The sequence below is a fragment of the Alligator sinensis genome, unplaced genomic scaffold (assembly GCF_000455745.1).
Source record: "Alligator sinensis unplaced genomic scaffold, ASM45574v1 scaffold312_1, whole genome shotgun sequence".
NCBI lineage: Eukaryota > Metazoa > Chordata > Crocodylia > Alligatoridae > Alligator > Alligator sinensis.
In genome coordinates this window covers 2,761,564-2,780,306 of record NW_005842029.1, presented here as the reverse complement: position 1 = coordinate 2,780,306, position 18,743 = coordinate 2,761,564, and the positions used below count along the sequence as shown (strand labels likewise).

General features: G+C 41.0%; 1 protein-coding gene across 4 annotated transcripts in view; it reads left to right on the top strand.

Moving 5' to 3' along the window:
• Positions 1 to 1,063: 1,063 nt before the first annotated feature.
• WWC3 (WWC family member 3) overlaps positions 1,064 to 18,743 on the top strand; it is a 126,382-nt gene continuing 108,702 nt past the window's right edge. For 2 of the 4 annotated variants that reach the window (XM_025202527.1, XM_025202526.1), the window contains exons 1-3: positions 1,064 to 1,177; positions 2,332 to 2,511; positions 13,948 to 14,151. In XM_025202527.1, coding sequence (XP_025058312.1) covers positions 2,394 to 2,511; positions 13,948 to 14,151 — 322 coding nt within the window. In that variant the 5' untranslated portion in view covers positions 1,064 to 1,177; positions 2,332 to 2,393. Of the gene's footprint in view, positions 1,178 to 2,331; positions 2,512 to 13,947; positions 14,152 to 18,743 lie in introns of those variants that run through there. The other 2 variants (XM_025202528.1, XM_025202529.1) reach the window with 2 other exon arrangements.

Below are 18,743 nucleotides of genomic sequence, written 5' to 3'. Positions count from 1 at the left end.
ATGATGAATTGCCATGTATTTTGTTTATAATAAAGCATAGATTTTTTTTCCCTTTGTAGTTGAGTTCATTGAATAGTTAGCTCATTTAAAAAAAACAACAACTTTATTTAGAAACTCAAGTAAAGTGATCGATTGACTAACAGATTACTGGAATGATTCTTTAGAAAATAAATATGGTACAAGTCTCAAGCATTTGATTCTGCCCATCTTTTTCTTTTCCATTGTTTGTCTTAATTTTTTCTATAGGTTTGATTTTTTTTTTTTTTTTTTTTGAGAGCAGAACAAATGTAGAATCTGTGGTGCATGGAATAGTAGGAAAATGACACTTTACCAGTACTCAGATAAATGTTAAAAATTCTTTATTTTATTTATTACTGTTGATCTGTTAAGTAGTAGCTGTAGATGTGATAGGATATTCAAAATATTTAGTTAGTATTGCTTTTACCAGTAATAGTGATATTTATATCCTTTAATCCATGAATATCAAAACGCTTTTAACATCTTTAGTGATTTCTCCCCTTCCCTCCATCCCCTCCCTTTTGCTAGGGAGTGTGGCGGAATAGGTTGTCCTGTTTTGAAATTATAGTACTTCACAAATAGTTGTATATGGGCAACTTTGAAAAAGGCAGAAATGTATATTTACATTTGAGCTTCTGTGGATCGCAAATTCTACTTTTTTGACGTTCTGAAAACCTGGAAGCTGTAAATTCCTAACAGTTGTCAAGAGTGGTGAATTCCAGCTCTGCTTTTACATTGTTACTGCTGTATTGGGAAAACTGGCAGGACTACATACCATCATAATTAAATCATTAAACACAGAACTTAAAGGGAAAAGTTGTCTTACCTGTTTGGGGAGAGTCTCTCAGCTCACATTTTTACAATGAAATTGTCATTTGTAGTTTATTGTCAGTGTCACCCTAGCAATTTATATATCTTAACTTGAGTCAAATTGTAGAGGTGGTCTGTTACTTTTACCTGTTCTATTGGACAATAAAGAAATAATAATAAAAAAAACTTAGTAGCATTCATTGCACATCCTGAATTTATTTTCATTTATGCTTTTACAGGATTACAAAGCCATTAACATTTGCTGACTGTGTTGGCGATGAGCTTCCTTTAGGATGGGAAACTGTTTACGATCAACAGATCGGAGTTTATTATATGGACCATATAAATCGTGAGTAGCAGTTTGATTACTTTTATGAATATTCACAAGCAGATGTTAGCAGTAACACCAACTACATTTATGATGATACTAATTTGAATTTCAAGTCACTCTGAGAATTTGGGCAAGTCTCTTCTTGCCGTGTCTGTTTCCCCATCTTTCAAATGGGGATAATACTTTCCTCTTATAAAGTGTTCTAACATCTGTGGGTGAAAAATGGTGTTACTGTGGCTAGGTGACATACAGTGTTCCTAACTTTACCTCAGAAAAAAATATTTATTCAGAAAGAATTTCCAACATGGACATTCCTAATCAATGCTAAAAATCCTTGTTTTCGTAGAAAAGTATTGAGGAGCTGTGTGATACTCCAGGTGTTAGTGTTTTCATACTTAGTTTTGTGTATGTATTGAACTTTTCCTTTCCTTTTTAATGTCCTTTTGGCAAGGTATTTAGCAGATTTCATAAATTCATTGGAAGCTGACAGGGCAACATCATGAGCACTCCTGATGTGTCCTTGAACTTTGACCTCTGGGCTGCCTTAGTGCCTGTGTCACCCTAGCCCCTGTCTTGTATCTTTTCAGTGCCCATAGTTGATTCTCATGCCTTTTGAAAAAACAAACAAAACAGCCTGAGAGTGCATGTGGCATTGTTTCACTGTACAGTAGTAGCTAGTTAGCAATTTTTTGTCTACTCTGCTTAAAATGTTGTAACCATGATGGTTTGTGAAATGTACAGGAGGCAAGGGGTTTTTGTGGCATCTTTTATTGGACCAAGTGTATATCGGAGAGATGTTAGACAAGCTGTTTGGTATAAAATTCCTTTCCTGAAAGTTTGTCCAACATCTTTCTCAACTATATGGTTGGTCTAATAAAAGATATCTCAAAAAAACTTTTCCTCTCAATTTTTTAACATTATTCAAGGATGTATCTATTGTAGCTTTTTAGTTAAATCAGAAGTCTAGTCCTCTTCTAAGCACCAAATATTCTGTGCTTATGCATAGCTAAACAGTACAGTGAAACAGACAACTAGATACTGACATTACATTTTTAGAGAATGGAGGAGGAAATATTTCCATCATTGTTGCTGTTGGACCTTTGCTGAGCTTCATATCATGGTTGTCTAGCATACTTGCCAATACTTTAAAAGTATATGTCTTATCTTTACAGCTTTGTACTATTGCTGCTGTTTCTGCAGTGCTGCCATCATTAAGCTTCTTATCACTGAATGAATGCTTTCAGTATTGTGGGAACTGGCAGCTAGCATGTGGACAGAAGAGGAGGAGGTAGCAATACAAGCAGTTAAAGCAATGGTCCTCACTACAAAAATGACTTCAACACTGTTTGCTAGTCAGTATTAAAGTTTAAAAAAATATTTAATCTGTGAGGCAAACTTCAGAATTGCTTTGCATTTTTTTTGGGTGATGATTGTTAAATAAAAATACAGTTTTGTTGTTGTATGGAAGACTTCTCTCCCCCCCTTTCCTCCATTTAAAACAAAGGCCCACATTTTAAAATCTTTAAACAGTCATTAATACAGTCACTGGAAGTATAAATAATTTAGCCAACAGTTCAAGGGAAAAATCAAGTCAGGTATTAAAGAATATTGTTAATAATTTTCACTTAGGCTGTCCTGAATCCTTTTATTTGTTACTGCTGAAAACTAATGAAAGATAAACGTTTCATCAGACTACAATAGTGAATGTGATGCCCACATGCTTATTCTAGTCACAACCATCAACATGCATTTTGTATATACATATAGGATACATAATTCAGGACATTCTCATTAATCTTTTTGTTTTTTGGTAAAGGACTTAAATCATAGTGAACTAAGTGAACCCATGGTTAAAAAGGGCTAATTAAATCTTACCATTGTATTTCTAACATACCCAGTGACCCCAAATAAGACACATCTTAGTTTTAAGGAAGGCGTCAGAATATAGGGGTTAAAAAAAATTCCAGAGTTATTGCCATATGGCTCTGTCCTTGCTCCTAATCTTCAGCTTGCTTTCACCCTCCCTTTCCTGTTCAGGAAAACCTTTTCACAGCTTAATTGACTGCTTTTGCCTGAACAGGAAAGGGAGGGTGAGTGAGCTGAAGGTTACATCTGTCCCTGCTCCAATTCAACTATGAAAGGGTTAAAGCTACAAGACTCTGCCCCTCCTTTAAGCAGCTTCTGGGGGTATGAGGAGAGAAGGAAAAGAAACAGGAGCCATTTTATAGCTTCTTCATGCTTCTATTCTGCTCAGAAAAATCAGCTTCCAACTTAAGATATGCACCCCAATTTTGGAGGGCTAATTTTTGGGGAGTGTGTCTGGTATGCAGGTAAATAAGATAGGTATAATGAGTTTTGATAGGAATAATAGTCATTGCCCTGTAGAATAAAATTTCTTAATTTAGATTTTCAAACTTCTTTTTCTTTGTTCCTAATAGTGTTAGGAACTGGAGCAAAGGTATTGAAAATACAGTCTATGTGTAAAATCAGATTAAGAAAATTTGGCAGCCAACTTGCAGATCCTTCTTCACACTTCTCAGCCATCCAAAGCCGTGGAGAGTCAAAATGTGAGCTTGAGTGGGAGGAGCTGATGGGGTAGTTGGTTATAGGTGACAGAGTTAATTTTTTTTACCTACTCCCTTTCTTTACCAGTGTAGTTGTAGCATTCTTAGCGAGGCGTAGGCAACCTTTATTTCAGCTGTGGGCCAGAATGATCCAGCTTAGGTATGAGATGGGCAGGGGGAATGCTAAGACTTGGCTGTTGCTGCTGCTTGTCTCCAGGGTGGCACGGGGAGAGCTCACAGCCAATGCTTGTCCCCGTGGCATCATGAGAGCACCTGTAACCAAAACATCCCATCTCTGAATACTGCTGAAGTCCCATATCCATGGGCTGGATCCAGGGTTTCATAGGCTATTGGTTAGCGACCCCTGTTCTAAGCTATAAGTCAAGGGGATAGTTACTTCTCCCTCTCCCTATCATTTCTGCCACCTCTGAGCTCTATTGTAGAGAGGGGATGACCAGAAGATTTTCTCCAAATGCGTTGTAGAGTGGTAAAGATCAAAGGGGTATTTGAAGAGCTCTTCCCAATGAGAAATAATATGGGGCAGAATTTCCCAACCGACATACTAGAAAAATTGCCTTAGTGGGCTAATAGGTGAAAGGGGGAGAGGGGGAATTTTGGTCAGAGTAGGTTAGAGTTAATTGTGGAAGGGAAATAAGCAGATAAGTAAGTTAAAGCTAGAGAAATGGAGATTTCGTAAAGGTTTATATTGAGAAAATCTTTATGTAATATATTTCCTTACTTAGAAAGACTCGGTGCAGTTAATTAAGCTGCAAAATTTGCCTCTTGCGTAATAACTAATTATTTGTGAACCACAGATTAGTATCTTAAATGGTAACTGGGTGTTTGCTACAGAATGAGTTTGCTGTCCCTAGAATAATGCAATCCTTGGATATCTGAAGGGAGTAACACTGTAGGAATGTTGAGGTGGTGCTTTATTAGTATATAACATTCATGAGACCTACTACAAGAAAACTTTATCTAGTTTTAAACTGTGGATACTACAAAATATTGAAAAAGCTTGTATTGATGCATTCTTTTAGGGGAAAATAGGATATTAAAATGGGCGTAATGCACCTACCTTGAGCATAGACCTAGACAGTGACAGGGATTTTGAAAGAATCTATTAGTTGAAAGTTCTGAGATAGACCCTAAAAAAAAGTCATGGTAACTTTTGGAGGATTCATAGATGTTAGGGTCGGAAGGGACCTCAATAAATCATCGAGTCCGACCCCCTGCATAAGCAGGGAAGAGTGCTGGGTCTAGATGACCCCAGCTAGATACTCATCTAACCTCCTCTTGAAGACCCCCAGGGTAGGGGAGAGCACCACCTCCCTTGGGAGCCCGTTCCAGACCCTGGCCACTCTAACTGTGAAGAAGTTCTTCCTAATGTCCAATCTAAATCTGCTCTCTGCTAGCTTGTGGCCATTATTTCTTGTAACCCCCGGGGGCGCCTTGGTGAATAAATACTCACCAATTCCCTTCTGTGCCCCCGTGATGAACTTATAGGCAGCCACAAGGTCGCCTCTCAACCTTCTCTTGCGGAGGCTGAATAGATCCAGTTTCTCTAGTCTGTCCTCGTAAGGCTTGGTCTGTAGGCCCTTAACCATACGAGTGGCCCTTCTCTGGACCCTCTCCAGGTTATCCGCATCCCTCTTGAAGTGCGGTGCCCAGAATTGCACGCAGTACTCCAACTGCGGTCTGACCAGCGCCCGATAGAGGGGAAGTATCACCTCCTTGGACCTATTCGTCATGCATCTCCTGAGGCACGATAAATTGCCATTGGCTTTTCTGATGGCTTCGTCACACTGCCGACTCATGTTCTTCTTAGAGTCCACTAGGACTCCAAGTTCCCTTTCCACTTCCGTGCCACCCAGCAGGTCATTCCCTAGGCTGTAGGTGTGCTGGAAATTTTTCCTCCCTAGGTGAAGCACTTTGCATTTCTCCTTGTTGAACTGCATTCTGTTGTTTTCTGCCCACTTGTCCAGATCTGCTTGCAGCTGTTCCCTGCCCTCCGGCGTGTCCACTTCTCCCCATAGTTTTGTGTCATCTGCAAACTTGGACAGAGTACATTTCACTCCCTCGTCCAAGTCACTGATGAAGACATTAAAGAGTATCGGTCCAAGGACCGAACCCTGTGGGACCCCACTTCCCACACCCTTCCAGGTTGAAACCGACCCATCCACCACGACTCTCTGGGTGCGGCCCTCCAGCCAATTCGCCACCCACCGGACTGTGTAGTCATCCAAGTCACAGCCTCTTAACTTGCTCACCAGTATGGGGTGGGATACCGTATTGAAGGCCTTCCTGAAGTCTAAGTATACGACATTAAGTATATGATTGTTATCCAGTGGGAGGATAAGACTGGCTGCTTAGACCTTTTCCATCCTTACTTACTGATTCCTAGTTATGTCCTGCATATCAGCTGGAATTTAGATTATCGGTGGGCAAAATAGTAGAAATGTACGTAAGAGTTACAAGGAATACTGGAATAAGATGCAAGACCAGCATCAAGTCAAAGGTGTTTAAAATTATGCAGGAACCTTTCACACTATGTAGGTCCCAACTCCTTTTGTTACTTGCACCTCTATACTAGTCCTGACCTCTATCTTGTCCTGTTACTTTTGGATTTTGTTGATGTGGGCATAAGCAGGCTTGACTCTTGTTCAACCACTGCTTAAAAAGTGTCATTGTCTTTCCACCACAAAATTCCTTTCCCTCTTCCTCAGTGTCTTTGACAGCCTTTGACATCACCTGTAACCAGTTGCGGGAAAAACATATTCCCTGCTTTAGGCTGTCTTGAATGATTATAGCAGTTTCAAACACCTAAGAAGGAACTAAATTAGTGACTCTACATCTAAAAGTGCTTTCCCTTTTCAGTTTCTGTATGGTAAGTACTGCAGTCTATTCTCCATATACTTATGCCAGGCAAAAGTAGCCTTAACTTTCACAATCCATAGAAGTGTGTCAGTATTGTACAAAGAATAAGCTTTTCTGTCTGAAAGATGCTATATGCTGACAAAGCCTTTTCTAAGCATCTGGCAGCTGGTGAAGCACCTTCTTAATCTAGAGCCTCCTCTTGGGATCTGTTCTCTATGATGAACTCTAGGAAGAATAATTTATTGTGATGTGATTTCTGTGCCATCTTAAATATTTTCATTCTTTTTTAATTCATGGATATCTTCTAGTTTTTTAAATTATATTTCAAGTCATTCTTAAATAATACAGCTCCTGTTTTCTTTGTGGTAATTGTTAAGATTAGTTAGAGGAGGAATCTAGTTTTTAATTTCTTGGTTACTGTCATTAAAATCATAGGCATAGAGAAATTAGGGTTGAAAGGGACCCCTAGAGGCCTGAGGAGGGATCAGTTATATCCAACCCATCCCATATAAACTATAACTTAAACTCCTCATAAGACTGCTGTCAACCCTCACGCAGCATAGGCCTAACACGCTAATCTGCCACAGATAAAGCAGGGAACTAGCAGCCAATGTCCTGCTTCTGTGAAATGTCAGTACATGCTTGAGCGATCCCAGGTAGAGGGCTATGCACCCTGCTATAGTGGAAAGCAAAACCCCCCACAGTCTATACCAATCTGACCACAGGGTAAAATTCCTTCCTGACCCCAAATGTGGTGATTAGTCTGACCCTGAGCAGAGGGGCAAGACCCCTTAGCCAGGAACCTCCAACTTTGGTCCCTGCAGGAACATTGGCACACCCTGGTCAAAGTCCCCAACCTTAGCTGTAGCTAATGCTCAGTGCCTCTGGGAACGCTTAAAAACACCCTGCCACATAGCAAAGAAGGGGGGTGGGGGGTGGTTAGGGACAACCAGTAAAGCCCAGAAGCATGGGAGATATTCATACTAGAACATAAGCATAACTACGCCTAGATCATCCCTGACTCCAGTGGCTGTACAATCTCTTCTGGAACACCTCCAGTGATGGAGAGTTCCCAGCTGCCCTAGGCAGTGTGTTCCACTGCCTTGCTGTTCTAACAGTGAAGAAGGTTTTCTGGCTATCCAATATAAACTTATTTTGCTGCAACTTTTAAGCCATTGGTGTGTGTCCTGCTCTCTGCAGCAAGAGAGAAAAGGTGCTTTCCCACTTTATGGCAGCCCTTCAGGTACTTGAAGACCGCTATCATGTCCCTTCATAAGCACCTGTTCCTCAAGCTGAACATGCCTAAGTCTGTAAGCCTCTCCCCATGTGACTTGCCTTCCAAGCCCTTGATCATCTGTGTTGCCTGCCTCTGGACCCTCTGTAATTTCTCCATAGCCTTTTAAAAATGTGTTACCCAGAATTGCGCACAGTACTCCAGCCGAGGCCTAACCAGGGCCAAATATCACTATCACTTCCTGTGTCTTGTACCTACTGCTTCTATTGCTGCATCCTGGCTACATCATAATGGAGACTCCTGTTGAGTCTGTGATCTACCAAGGCACCCAAGTTCTTTTCCTTAGTGCTGCCAACCAGCCAGGTGTCACCCATTTTGTAATTGTGTTTTTGATTATTCTTCCCAAGGTGTAGCACTTTGCATTTATCTGATGAGCTTCATCCTGTTAGCTGTAGTCAACTACCCAATCTGTTGATCGCCTTCTGCATTTGTATTCTCCAGTGTGTTTGCAATATTTCCTTTCTCATCATCTGCAAACTTGCTCAGGAAGCTTTCTGTGTCAGCACTCAAATTGTTAGGAAACACGTTGAACAGCAGGGGGTCCAGAACAGGCCCTGTGGCTTGCCACTTGAAACCTCCTGCCATTCTGACATGAACCTTGTAGTGGGTTGTCAGTTCTTTATTTCCTGGGCAAACTTGTGCCTCAGGACACAACATGATTCACCAATCAGCAACCAGCCAAATAAAGTAAAGAGTTAACTTGCACTCTGCGGTTCTTTCCCGGACCTGGAGAGAGTGCTCTGGCTTGGTGCTGCAGTCTCTCTCTCTCTCTCTCTCTCTCTCTCTCTCTCTCTGTCTCTGTCTCTGTCTCTGTCTCTGTCTCTGTCTCTCTGTCTCTGTCTCTGTCTCTGTCTCTGTCTCTGTCTCTGTCTCTGTCTCTGTCTCTGTCTCTGTCTCTGTCTCTGTCTCTGTCTCTGTCTCTGTCTCTGTCTCTGTCTCTGTCTCTGTCTCTGTCTCTGTCTCTGTCTCTGTCTCTGTCTCTGTCTCTGTCTCTGTCTCTGTCTCTGTCTCTGTCTCTGTCTCTGTCTCTGTCTCTGTCTCTGTCTCTGTCTCTGTCTCTGTCTCTGTCTCTGTCTCTGTCTCTGTCTCTGTCTCTGTCTCTGTCTCTGTCTCTGTCTCTGTCTCTGTCTCTGTCTCTGTCTCTGTCTCTGTCTCTGTCTCTGTCTCTGTCTCTGTCTCTGTCTCTGTCTCTGTCTCTGTCTCTGTCTCTGTCTCTGTCTCTGTCTCTGTCTCTGTCTCTGTCTCTGTCTCTGTCTCTGTCTCTGTCTCTGTCTCTGTCTCTGTCTCTGTCTCTGTCTCTGTCTCTGTCTCTGTCTCTGTCTCTGTCTCTGTCTCTGTCTCTGTCTCTGTCTCTGTCTCTGTCTCTGTCTCTGTCTCTGTCTCTGTCTCTGTCTCTGTCTCTGTCTCTGTCTCTGTCTCTGTCTCTGTCTCTGTCTCTGTCTCTGTCTCTGTCTCTGTCTCTGTCTCTGTCTCTGTCTCTGTCTCTGTCTCTGTCTCTGTCTCTGTCTCTGTCTCTGTCTCTGTCTCTGTCTCTGTCTCTGTCTCTGTCTCTGTCTCTGTCTCTGTCTCTGTCTCTGTCTCTGTCTCTGTCTCTGTCTCTGTCTCTGTCTCTGTCTCTGTCTCTGTCTCTGTCTCTGTCTCTGTCTCTGTCTCTGTCTCTGTCTCTGTCTCTGTCTCTGTCTCTGTCTCTGTCTCTGTCTCTGTCTCTGTCTCTGTCTCTGTCTCTCTCTCTCTCTCTCTCTCTCTGTCTGTCTGTCTCTGTCTCTCCCCTGATAATTAATGACAAACAACTGGGTAGGGGTATCAGTAACAACAAAAATGTATTAAATAACAACACAGTAATCAATGATCATTACAACTATGTGCAATTACTAATAATACACTATCAACACTATCCCTAGTTACCCTACACAGGTGGTGCTAGAGAGCAATGATGGCTTCTCTCACACTTCATCAGCAGCAGATGCAGGCAGCACCACTCACACAAACACCAAACAGAAGAGATGTCGGTGCCCTGTATCCTCACTCCACACATACTAGACCAGTTGTGCCTAATGATTCTCTACCCTTTGCTTCTTAGACTTGTAAGGTACATGCATACACTGGATCCCACCAGGTATTGGCTGCCCCGAGCTCTCCAGCTATGACATTCGAGGCGCGCACCTTTCACCATTCTATTTAGTCTATAGGGAACAACCGCAACTTCAGGCTGGAATCCCACTCGAGTCAAGGAACACATTGACATCCACAATACAGTTCGCAGCAGGCAGAGAGCAATCTGTCCTTTTTATGCGGACAATTCACTGACATCTGTCAATCAACAAAACAGCCAATCAAAAGCTTGTGCACATGTTATTAGCCCTTTTCACATGTCACTATCATGCACACGGCACTCAACCAATCAAGTCACTGCCCAAAAGGGTGGAGAAACATTATTTAAAAAAAATGAATTAAAAAAAAAATCCATTGTTTTTTATTTAAATCAGATTTTTTTTACTTAAGCATAGTTTTTATATTTTTGTTAAGATGCTTTAAACCCCCCCCCATATAAAGATAATTTTAATTTAAGATATGTTAGAGCACAAAGATCATTATGGAATAGGGATTATAACTTCTAATTATATACTATTTCAGACAATATATTCATATAACCTGTTCCTGCTCATCAGCGCTATTGTCTCAATACAAGTTTGTGTACACAGAGCGAAGCCCATACCTCTTTCTAACAGCGCAAAGTTTCAAGAAGTTAAATGAATAGAGGATTGTTGGGGGTGGAGTAGATCTGGGCAAGGAGAAGGAGTCTGGAGATAAATGCAGGCAGGGAGGGGCAGTAAAAACAGGAGAGAAACATTTTGAGCAGATTATTCCAGAAGTCTTAAGGGAAAAGTTTCCGAAAATAGCCTCTCCACTGATTTGAGATCCAGTGAGGGAATGGAATGGTAGAAGGGAAAACCTATCATGGCAGTAGGTTTGCCAGGCTGTAAAAGAGACCCTGTTTGGGACTATTTTAACGAAGGCTATATCAAACAATGAGAATATACTTTTTGTAGAAAATAGTGATTAAGTTGAGGCTTCCTGTCCAGTGATTTTAAATTGATTTAATTTAAATCAAATCCATTCTGCTTGCCCAATCAACCCAGAACTTTCCTTTCATCTGAGCATGTTCAGATCTGGAAAGTGAGTAATGAGGTAATCAGGGTTCAGGAGTTCAACCGGACCTGAACCTTTTGCATTCACCTCACTCCGGGCATGTGCCACCTTACGCACTTCACTTAACCTAAGTAAAACACTAACCAGGCGAGGGGATGCTACGGTGTCTCAGCCAACACTGCCTGCAACTGGGCTGCTGCTTCGACTATGTGCAGCTTGCTACAGACCTGTTAATCATTACCCTTTTCTTGCGACTATTGAGCCAGTTATCTATCCACCTTGTAGTATTTTTATCTAACCCATGTTTCTCCAGTTTGTTTATGAGAAGGTCATGCAGGACCTTGTCAAAAACCTTGCTGAAGGCCAGATACGTTATATCCATGGTGCTCCCTTTGTCTACCCAAGTAATTAGTTGGTTAAAGAAGGATATCAGGTTTGTTTGGCACCGCTGGTTTTTCATAAATCCACGTTGGCTGCTTGTTCAATCTTTTCTCCTTTCTGCAGGCTTCCAGTTCATCTTGTTTATTTCCCATACTTCTTGCATTTGTATATATGCATTGGATATATTTTGCGTTTTGACCGTCTCACTTCATTCTTGTGCCAGTTGTTGCAGTTCTGTAGCTCTCTGGCCCTTTTCCAGAGTTGAATTGCTGTTTTGAGTCTTTTCCCCCTCAGGACTGTGTGCTCTGTTGCTGGAGGGTTTTGATCACCATTCCCTGTGGAACTTAGTTTAAAGCCCTCCTTACTAGGTTGGCCAGACTCCATCTAATGATGCTGTTGTCAGGTGGATCCCAAGATCATTTCATAGAAGAGTAAAGCTGGAAGGGACCTCATAAGATCATCTAGTCCAACTGGGAATCAAACCTGCAACCTTGGTGTTATTAGCACCACGCTCTAGCCAACTGAGTTAAACAGTCATTTTCCTGTTGCTGAGGAAGCCAAAACATTTAGGTCAACACCACCGCCTCAGCCATGCATTTATTTCCAGGATATGATGATCTGTGCCTGGACCCTTGCCTTCCACAGGAAGAATTGATGAGAATACCACTTGTGCGCCAAGCTCCTTAATCCTCTTTCCAAGATCCTCATCGTCGCTTCTGATCTGCTTAGTGTCATTCTGCACAGTTATCAGTACTACCAAGAGTTGTCTTTTCCTTCTGCTATAGTATTTACAGTAAAAGCAAAGTTCGAAAGGGGGAAAAAAAGGAAAATATCTTCCTTACTTAAAATTATGCGTATCTGTCACATGACTTGCCCTATATCCCAAAGAAGCAAGTTACATGATGTCCCAAAGAGAGAGTTTATTAATGATTTGGGAATCCATAATAGAAATACATTGTGTGGTATATGTAACCTGCAGGAACTTACTGTGACTGAAGTTTAACCTCCCCCCAAGTTTCCCCAAGTTATATGACAGCTGCTGTATACCTTTAAGACAGGGGTGTCATCTCATCCAGTGTCATGGGCCAGATGAGTAGTGTGGAGCAGGTCTTTGGGCCAGATCCAGAATATGGAGCCATTTTATCTAGCCCACAGGACTGAAAATTTGGTGGTGGGGAAATCAGCACCAGTATTAATTGCAGCAGTTTCCACAGCCACAGCAGCTGGTGCTCATCCAGTCACCAAATATCTGACCCACAGGGCTGAGAATTTGGCTCAGAGATGAGCAGCAGCAGCATTAGTTCCTGGGTTTCTGGGAGCGGTGATAATCAACAGTGCCACTGTTTACCCTACTGCAAAATTTCCAGCCCCATGGACTATGCCTTTGACACCCTTGCCTTAAGGTAATGACAGTTAATGATTATTATCACTGTTAATTATTATAACTAAAAATAAGATAGTGACATAAGTACATTTTTATCACTTAAGGTATGTGGTATCAATAGTGATACTTGCAATATACTTTATTTTACCCAAATCCAAGATGGCTTTGAATTTAAGATAACTCCCCCACAATAATTAGATTCTGTACATGGAAAACTTCTACATTTTGTATCAAATATTTCATCTGATTACTGGGGGTAGGGGGTCATCTTAAATGCATCTCTCCTACTGTTACAGTGGGGAAAGCAGCAGCAGGTGGGGGCTATTCCATTTCCTCCCCCATCTCTAGTTTCTGCCCCCTCTGGGCCCAGCAGGTGTGGCTCTGGCCCCATTTTAGCCTGGGACACAGAGCACAGGGTAGCTCTGGCCCTGGCCCAGCCATGCAGCAGTGTTTGTGGCCATGGCAGCACCAAGCCCTGGGACACCAGATGGAGTGGACCAAGGTGGGGAGGACAGCTTCTGCCTCTTTGACCCTGAACCTGTGTCAGGGCTGGAGTTTGAGCCACAGCAACCCCCTGTCCCCCTTCTGGCTTGCATTCAAATTGAGGAAAAGGTTTCCCCTTTGAATGTGGAAATAAAATCTTGTCTTGGATTCAAGTAAATATCATAGATAGGGTATAGGCCTTTTTATAATCATGTTGACCAATCTTTTTTCTCAAGTACAAGGCATTATTATAGATGTATTACCAGCACAAGAATGGCACTGATTGTGGAGAGTATTACCATATCTGTCATTTTAAACTAGAGATATGTAACTGTGTTTGCTTTTCTGAGTTTGTCTTTAAGGTACCATTTTAAAACAAGTTGTCTGTGAGGGAGTTTATTTTGTGATAAAACATTATTTTTCATCTTAGCTGTGTTTTATCTTAGCTCTGTAAGGAAAAGAATCAAGAGTAAACTTGTGCTTACAGTGGACATTTATAGTGAATTACATGGTTGCAGATAGACTACAGCTTTCATACTAAACATTTCTCTTGTTTGGTATCTGTCAGCACAGGTATGCAAGTTGGATGCCACAAAAGTAGTTTGATTTGTGGAATAAAAGGACTCATGCATTTTTTCACATTTTTTCCCCTCAGAGCTTACACAAATTGAGGACCCAAGAGAGCAGTGGAGAAGGGAGCAGGAACGCATGCTAAAGGAATATTTAATTGTTGCCCAGGAGGCACTTAATGCCAAGAAAGAAATTTACCAAATTAAACAGCAGCGTTTTGAGCTGGCTCAAGAAGAGTATCAGCATCTGCATAAAATGTGTGAGGATGACAACCGTTCCTATGCCAGCTGTGAGTTTGTTCTTCTGCTAATACACTTTTCTCACTATTTAGCATTCACAAATTTATTTAAGAACTTGTCCCCATTACTTTATTTTTTGGTGATGTAAACAAATTTAAATTACTCATGAAGAAGCTCATATTAAATTCTTAGAGGAAGTTGTACCTTAACAGGTGGGGGGAAGCCCCCTCAAAGGCATTTTTCTTTGATATAAGTAGCAATTTCATTTGAACTTGCTTTTTTGCAGGGTGGTTTCTTAGGACAGAATACTGCTCTTTTTATCTGTGTGTAGAATATTGCAGGTATTAGTGTAGTAGTTAGAGTAGACAGTCTTACTTTCTGCTTCTGAAAGCAGAAAGTAAGACTGCTCCTGCTACTACTAATGCAAGCCCTAGATTGCATTAATGAAAAATACCTCCTTGATTCAAATATTTTAAGGTACGTTTGGACCTGATAAGATGGATTTGCTTCAGTTTGTTCATACTTGAAAAGACACTAATATCAACCTATTATGTTAATCTACAGTACTGTATACCAGCAGGTAGCAAATCTAACAGCCTTTAAACTAAGTCTTGGAAGACTGAAAAACTTCTTTTACAACATCCTACACCATTGATTTTTTATATATATAGATATAGCCTCATAACATAACATAAATAATTGTTTAGGCTAGAAATAATCAAACAGGTTCTTTTAAGAGACGAAAGTTTAGTAAAGGATACCTTTGGATAGCCAAAACCCCCCCAGTATGACCTTAAAATTAGTTCCTTCCCTTTATTTCCCCACTAATTAATTTGTCCTTGCTAGTTTTTTTTTTCTCTATCCACATGTCATTTTACTTCCTTTGCTTGTACATGTCCTGTAAACTTCTGCTTTCGGACTGCTTTTATGTGCTGCCGCCTTGTACATTTTAAGATATGTTGCAGGACCGATCTGCCTTGGCCTTTAAAATCTCTCGTGCTATGACCTACATAGTTAGGTTTTGGCTAAATTATACCCAAGATTTCCCATACCTTCTGATATTTAAATTAAAAGTTCCAGGGTTCCAGCTGAGAAGCAGCTAAAGGATAACAAGAGAAATGGAAGATTGGGTGCTGGCTCATGGTATATCGGTTGGACAAGAAACCTGCTGAATATTGCAGGGGAGAAAAAGAAACGGTGTGGAATAACATCTAAGGGTGCAGACAGAAGTGCTGCTCCCCACTGTAACTCAGAATGATTTCTGCAAAGAGTTCTGAGTTATAACATTACCCCAGACCAAACAGAAGTTCCATGTTGGTTTCAGTGGTGAGAGGAATCTAGCTGCCTGCTGGGAGTCTGCAGTCAGGGTCCCATAGCAGTGGCCATAGCTCTTTGCCAGTGCCCAGTGCTTGCTTTTTTCAGAATGGGAGGGGAGAGAGGCAGCAGAGGGAACTTGTTCTTGGGGCTCCCCAGCCAGTGCTTAAGGGTGGGGTGGGTGAATTGGAGCCCCCCTCCCAACATCTGGGCATGGGGATCCAATATACCTGCCCCACCCTTTTGGAGGGGGTGGAGGCTGAAAAAACCCAGACTGAACTCCCTCTGTTCCCTTTCCCCCCATCCCATTCTGAAAGCAGCTGGGAGCTCTGCAGACACAGGTTACAGAAGTTGCTGCATTTTGAAATGTCTTTTTTTGATATCTCATGCAACAAAGGGTCAGATTTTCATCTGCTTGGCCATTTTTGAAGATGTTTGCAGCCATGCACTTGTGTTTGGTCACATCTATAAAGTGCTTTCTATGGCCAGATTGGGCGAAAATTCTCACTTCTGTCTGCATCCTCAGTGGCTGGCTGGCTTAATGCCTCTAGCATCAACAAGGATTAACAGAGGCACGGAGAGAGAATTTAGTTCTTCATACCCTGGATCATTCTTGTCGCCCTTTTCTGTATCTTTTTTTTTGTTTGACCTTTTGGTAGTGGGGGCACGCCATAATTACATGCATTATTCAAGGTGTCGGTGTTCCATAGATTTATACAATAATAGTGACAGATTAGGAATTCCTTTGGGTACACGTGGTGGACTCCTGACAGTCTCCTGGGTAATTTCAGTCTCATTCAGATAATAAGGATTCTGTAGAAACCTGCTACTACTAACCTGTATAAGAGAGAGACTAGACAACTCAAGAGATTTCTTACGATTACGATACATGAAGGAACTCAGTTTTGCTTATTAGCTAATTGTTAAGTTCAGTAAAGCACTTTTAAAGTAGCTGTGGAAACTAATAGCAGAAAGAACATATTACAGTTCCCTGCACAACAGCTATGAAAAAGGCTTTATTTAAAAAAAAAAAAACCACAAAAAAACCAAAGGCCATACAGTGTAAAAAGTATTCAAAAACTATATGCTAGGAAGAAATTAAAATAGTTAACAAAGAAAACAGCAAATAGTTATTTTATTTAAAAATACAAGGAATATATGTACTGAGGAAACATTCAAACAAATGTATTTATTTGTATTTAAAATAGATGCTGCTGGCACATTTATTAAAGAAAAAGATTTTTTTTTCTTTCCAGCTTTTTTTCCTCTACTCAATATTATGTTTACATTTATGTTGCTACATTCATTATATCATATGTTTCTGTGTTGAAAAACTCTGATGTCCCAAAAAATTGTGATTCAATTTCAGACAGAAATTGAAAGAAATAATAGAAACAGAGAAAGAAATTATAGAAATAACCAACACCCCCATATCTGAGGTTGCATATGCATCTGGATAATAGAGGAGACAAAGCTCACGCAGATGCTGATAATTTCTGCAATGCATACTCCCCCTATTTTCTCTGGATACATGGGTTTAGGACTATGCCAATTTTGTTAGGGATAGTACTTGTTAGTACTTGTTAGGGATAGTCCCATCCCCTCAAATGGAAGTCTGTAAATTATCCTGCATCCAGGATTCTTAATGTCAGGAGTAGAAGACCTAGCCCATAATCATAGCTGATCAGTCTCCCCTAATTCCTCCCTTATGTTTTGTGGCACTTTTATCTGAGTAAGATTGAAATTACCCAGGAGATGTCAGGAGTCCACCACGTGTACTCTTAGAATCTATGCCAAAAACCTCTCTATTGGTCCAAGACTCCAGTGGCAAAATCCATTATTGCAAGCCACCAGCACTATAAAAAAAAAAATCTGTATGTTGTTCAGAAGATAGGAACTTAGTGTTTTTGGTCCTGTAAGTCATTTTTTTTTTATTCTGTACAATACTAGACATTGAAATTACAGCAGTTAGATTACCATATTTCTTCTCACTTAAATTCTGGCATAACCATAGTCACTGCAATTGCAAACACTAGTGTACACAAAAACTAAACTTATCTTTTGTGGTGTGACATTGGTTGCTAACATCACTTCAAAATTGAGATGAGAGAAAATACCATTTTAAATTAGTTTAAAACAGGAACATCAGGCTATTAAATTTTTTCCCCCCACAATTTTCTTAAGTCTTATGGAGTTATTGAAAATTAATTTTGTGGAGCTATAGCAAGTCATTTTACACAGAAATTTTTGTTACATATATGCGGAGAAAAGGTTCTGTTTTTATTTTGTCGGTATAGATAAGCTACAATAGCCCCATCCATTTCTTTAAAAAAATACAAACTTAATTATAGCAACAGAGTAGAATACAAATAACAATTCAGACTTTGCTCTAAGATTATTGGAGCAGTGGTGAAATAGTTTCTGGATTTACTATTTTATTTCCTCCTAATATAGTTTAAAACTCAATAACCCAGCAAAATATTTGAAAACTATTTTAATAAATCTTTAATTTATCCACTAAGCCTTATAAAAATATGTACCAGTATTAATGTGTTCAGGGTTAGTAAATAGTTCTAACGCTTTGGTTTTGGATTGGATCAAGCAATTCTGAAAAATGCAGAGGCCTGGTTGATCATCTGGGATCCTGGTTTTCTCTGTTTAAAAAGAGCAAATTCTCTGATAATCACAAATTCTCTGACTAAAAACCCTAGAATCCATGATTAAAATGAAATCATGGATCAATTGAACACAATGTTTTATTGTTATATTGACAATTTTTAAGCAGTTTGGTGTGCGGGTCGGCTCCCAATCCCATCCTCGCCATGTGTGAGCCGGGCCCGTCTTTGCGCACGCGGACTGTGTCCAGCAGCCCGGGCACGCGGGGCCGAAGAAAACCGCGGGGCGGTAAGGTACGCGCGAGCTAGAATCAGTTACGGAGGCGTAATGGTTGATTAAAAAGATTATTTACTTACACCCAAGGTGGTCACGGTGTAGGCTGGACAGCTTTCCAGGCGCAGCTCCACTTGAATCCTCGTTGGAGGACTCTGACAAACTCGGTTCTTTGACCCCGGAGTGGTTTAGGCTCCGCGGGTTCGGCAATTCTTTCCTCATGGAGTGGCTGAATCTCCGTGGGTTCTGTTCGGTTCCCAGGTCCCCCGGAGCTGTTAAGACTCCGTGGGTTCGAAAATTGGGTATATAGGATAGGGATACATCTAGGATTGCGCTCGGTGATGGGGAGAGGCAAGAAGCTAAACGGACCTCCGTTGCCTGCTTAAGAAAGGTGCGTTGGGTCCGCAAGGGTCCACATCGCTTGGAGATCTTCACACAG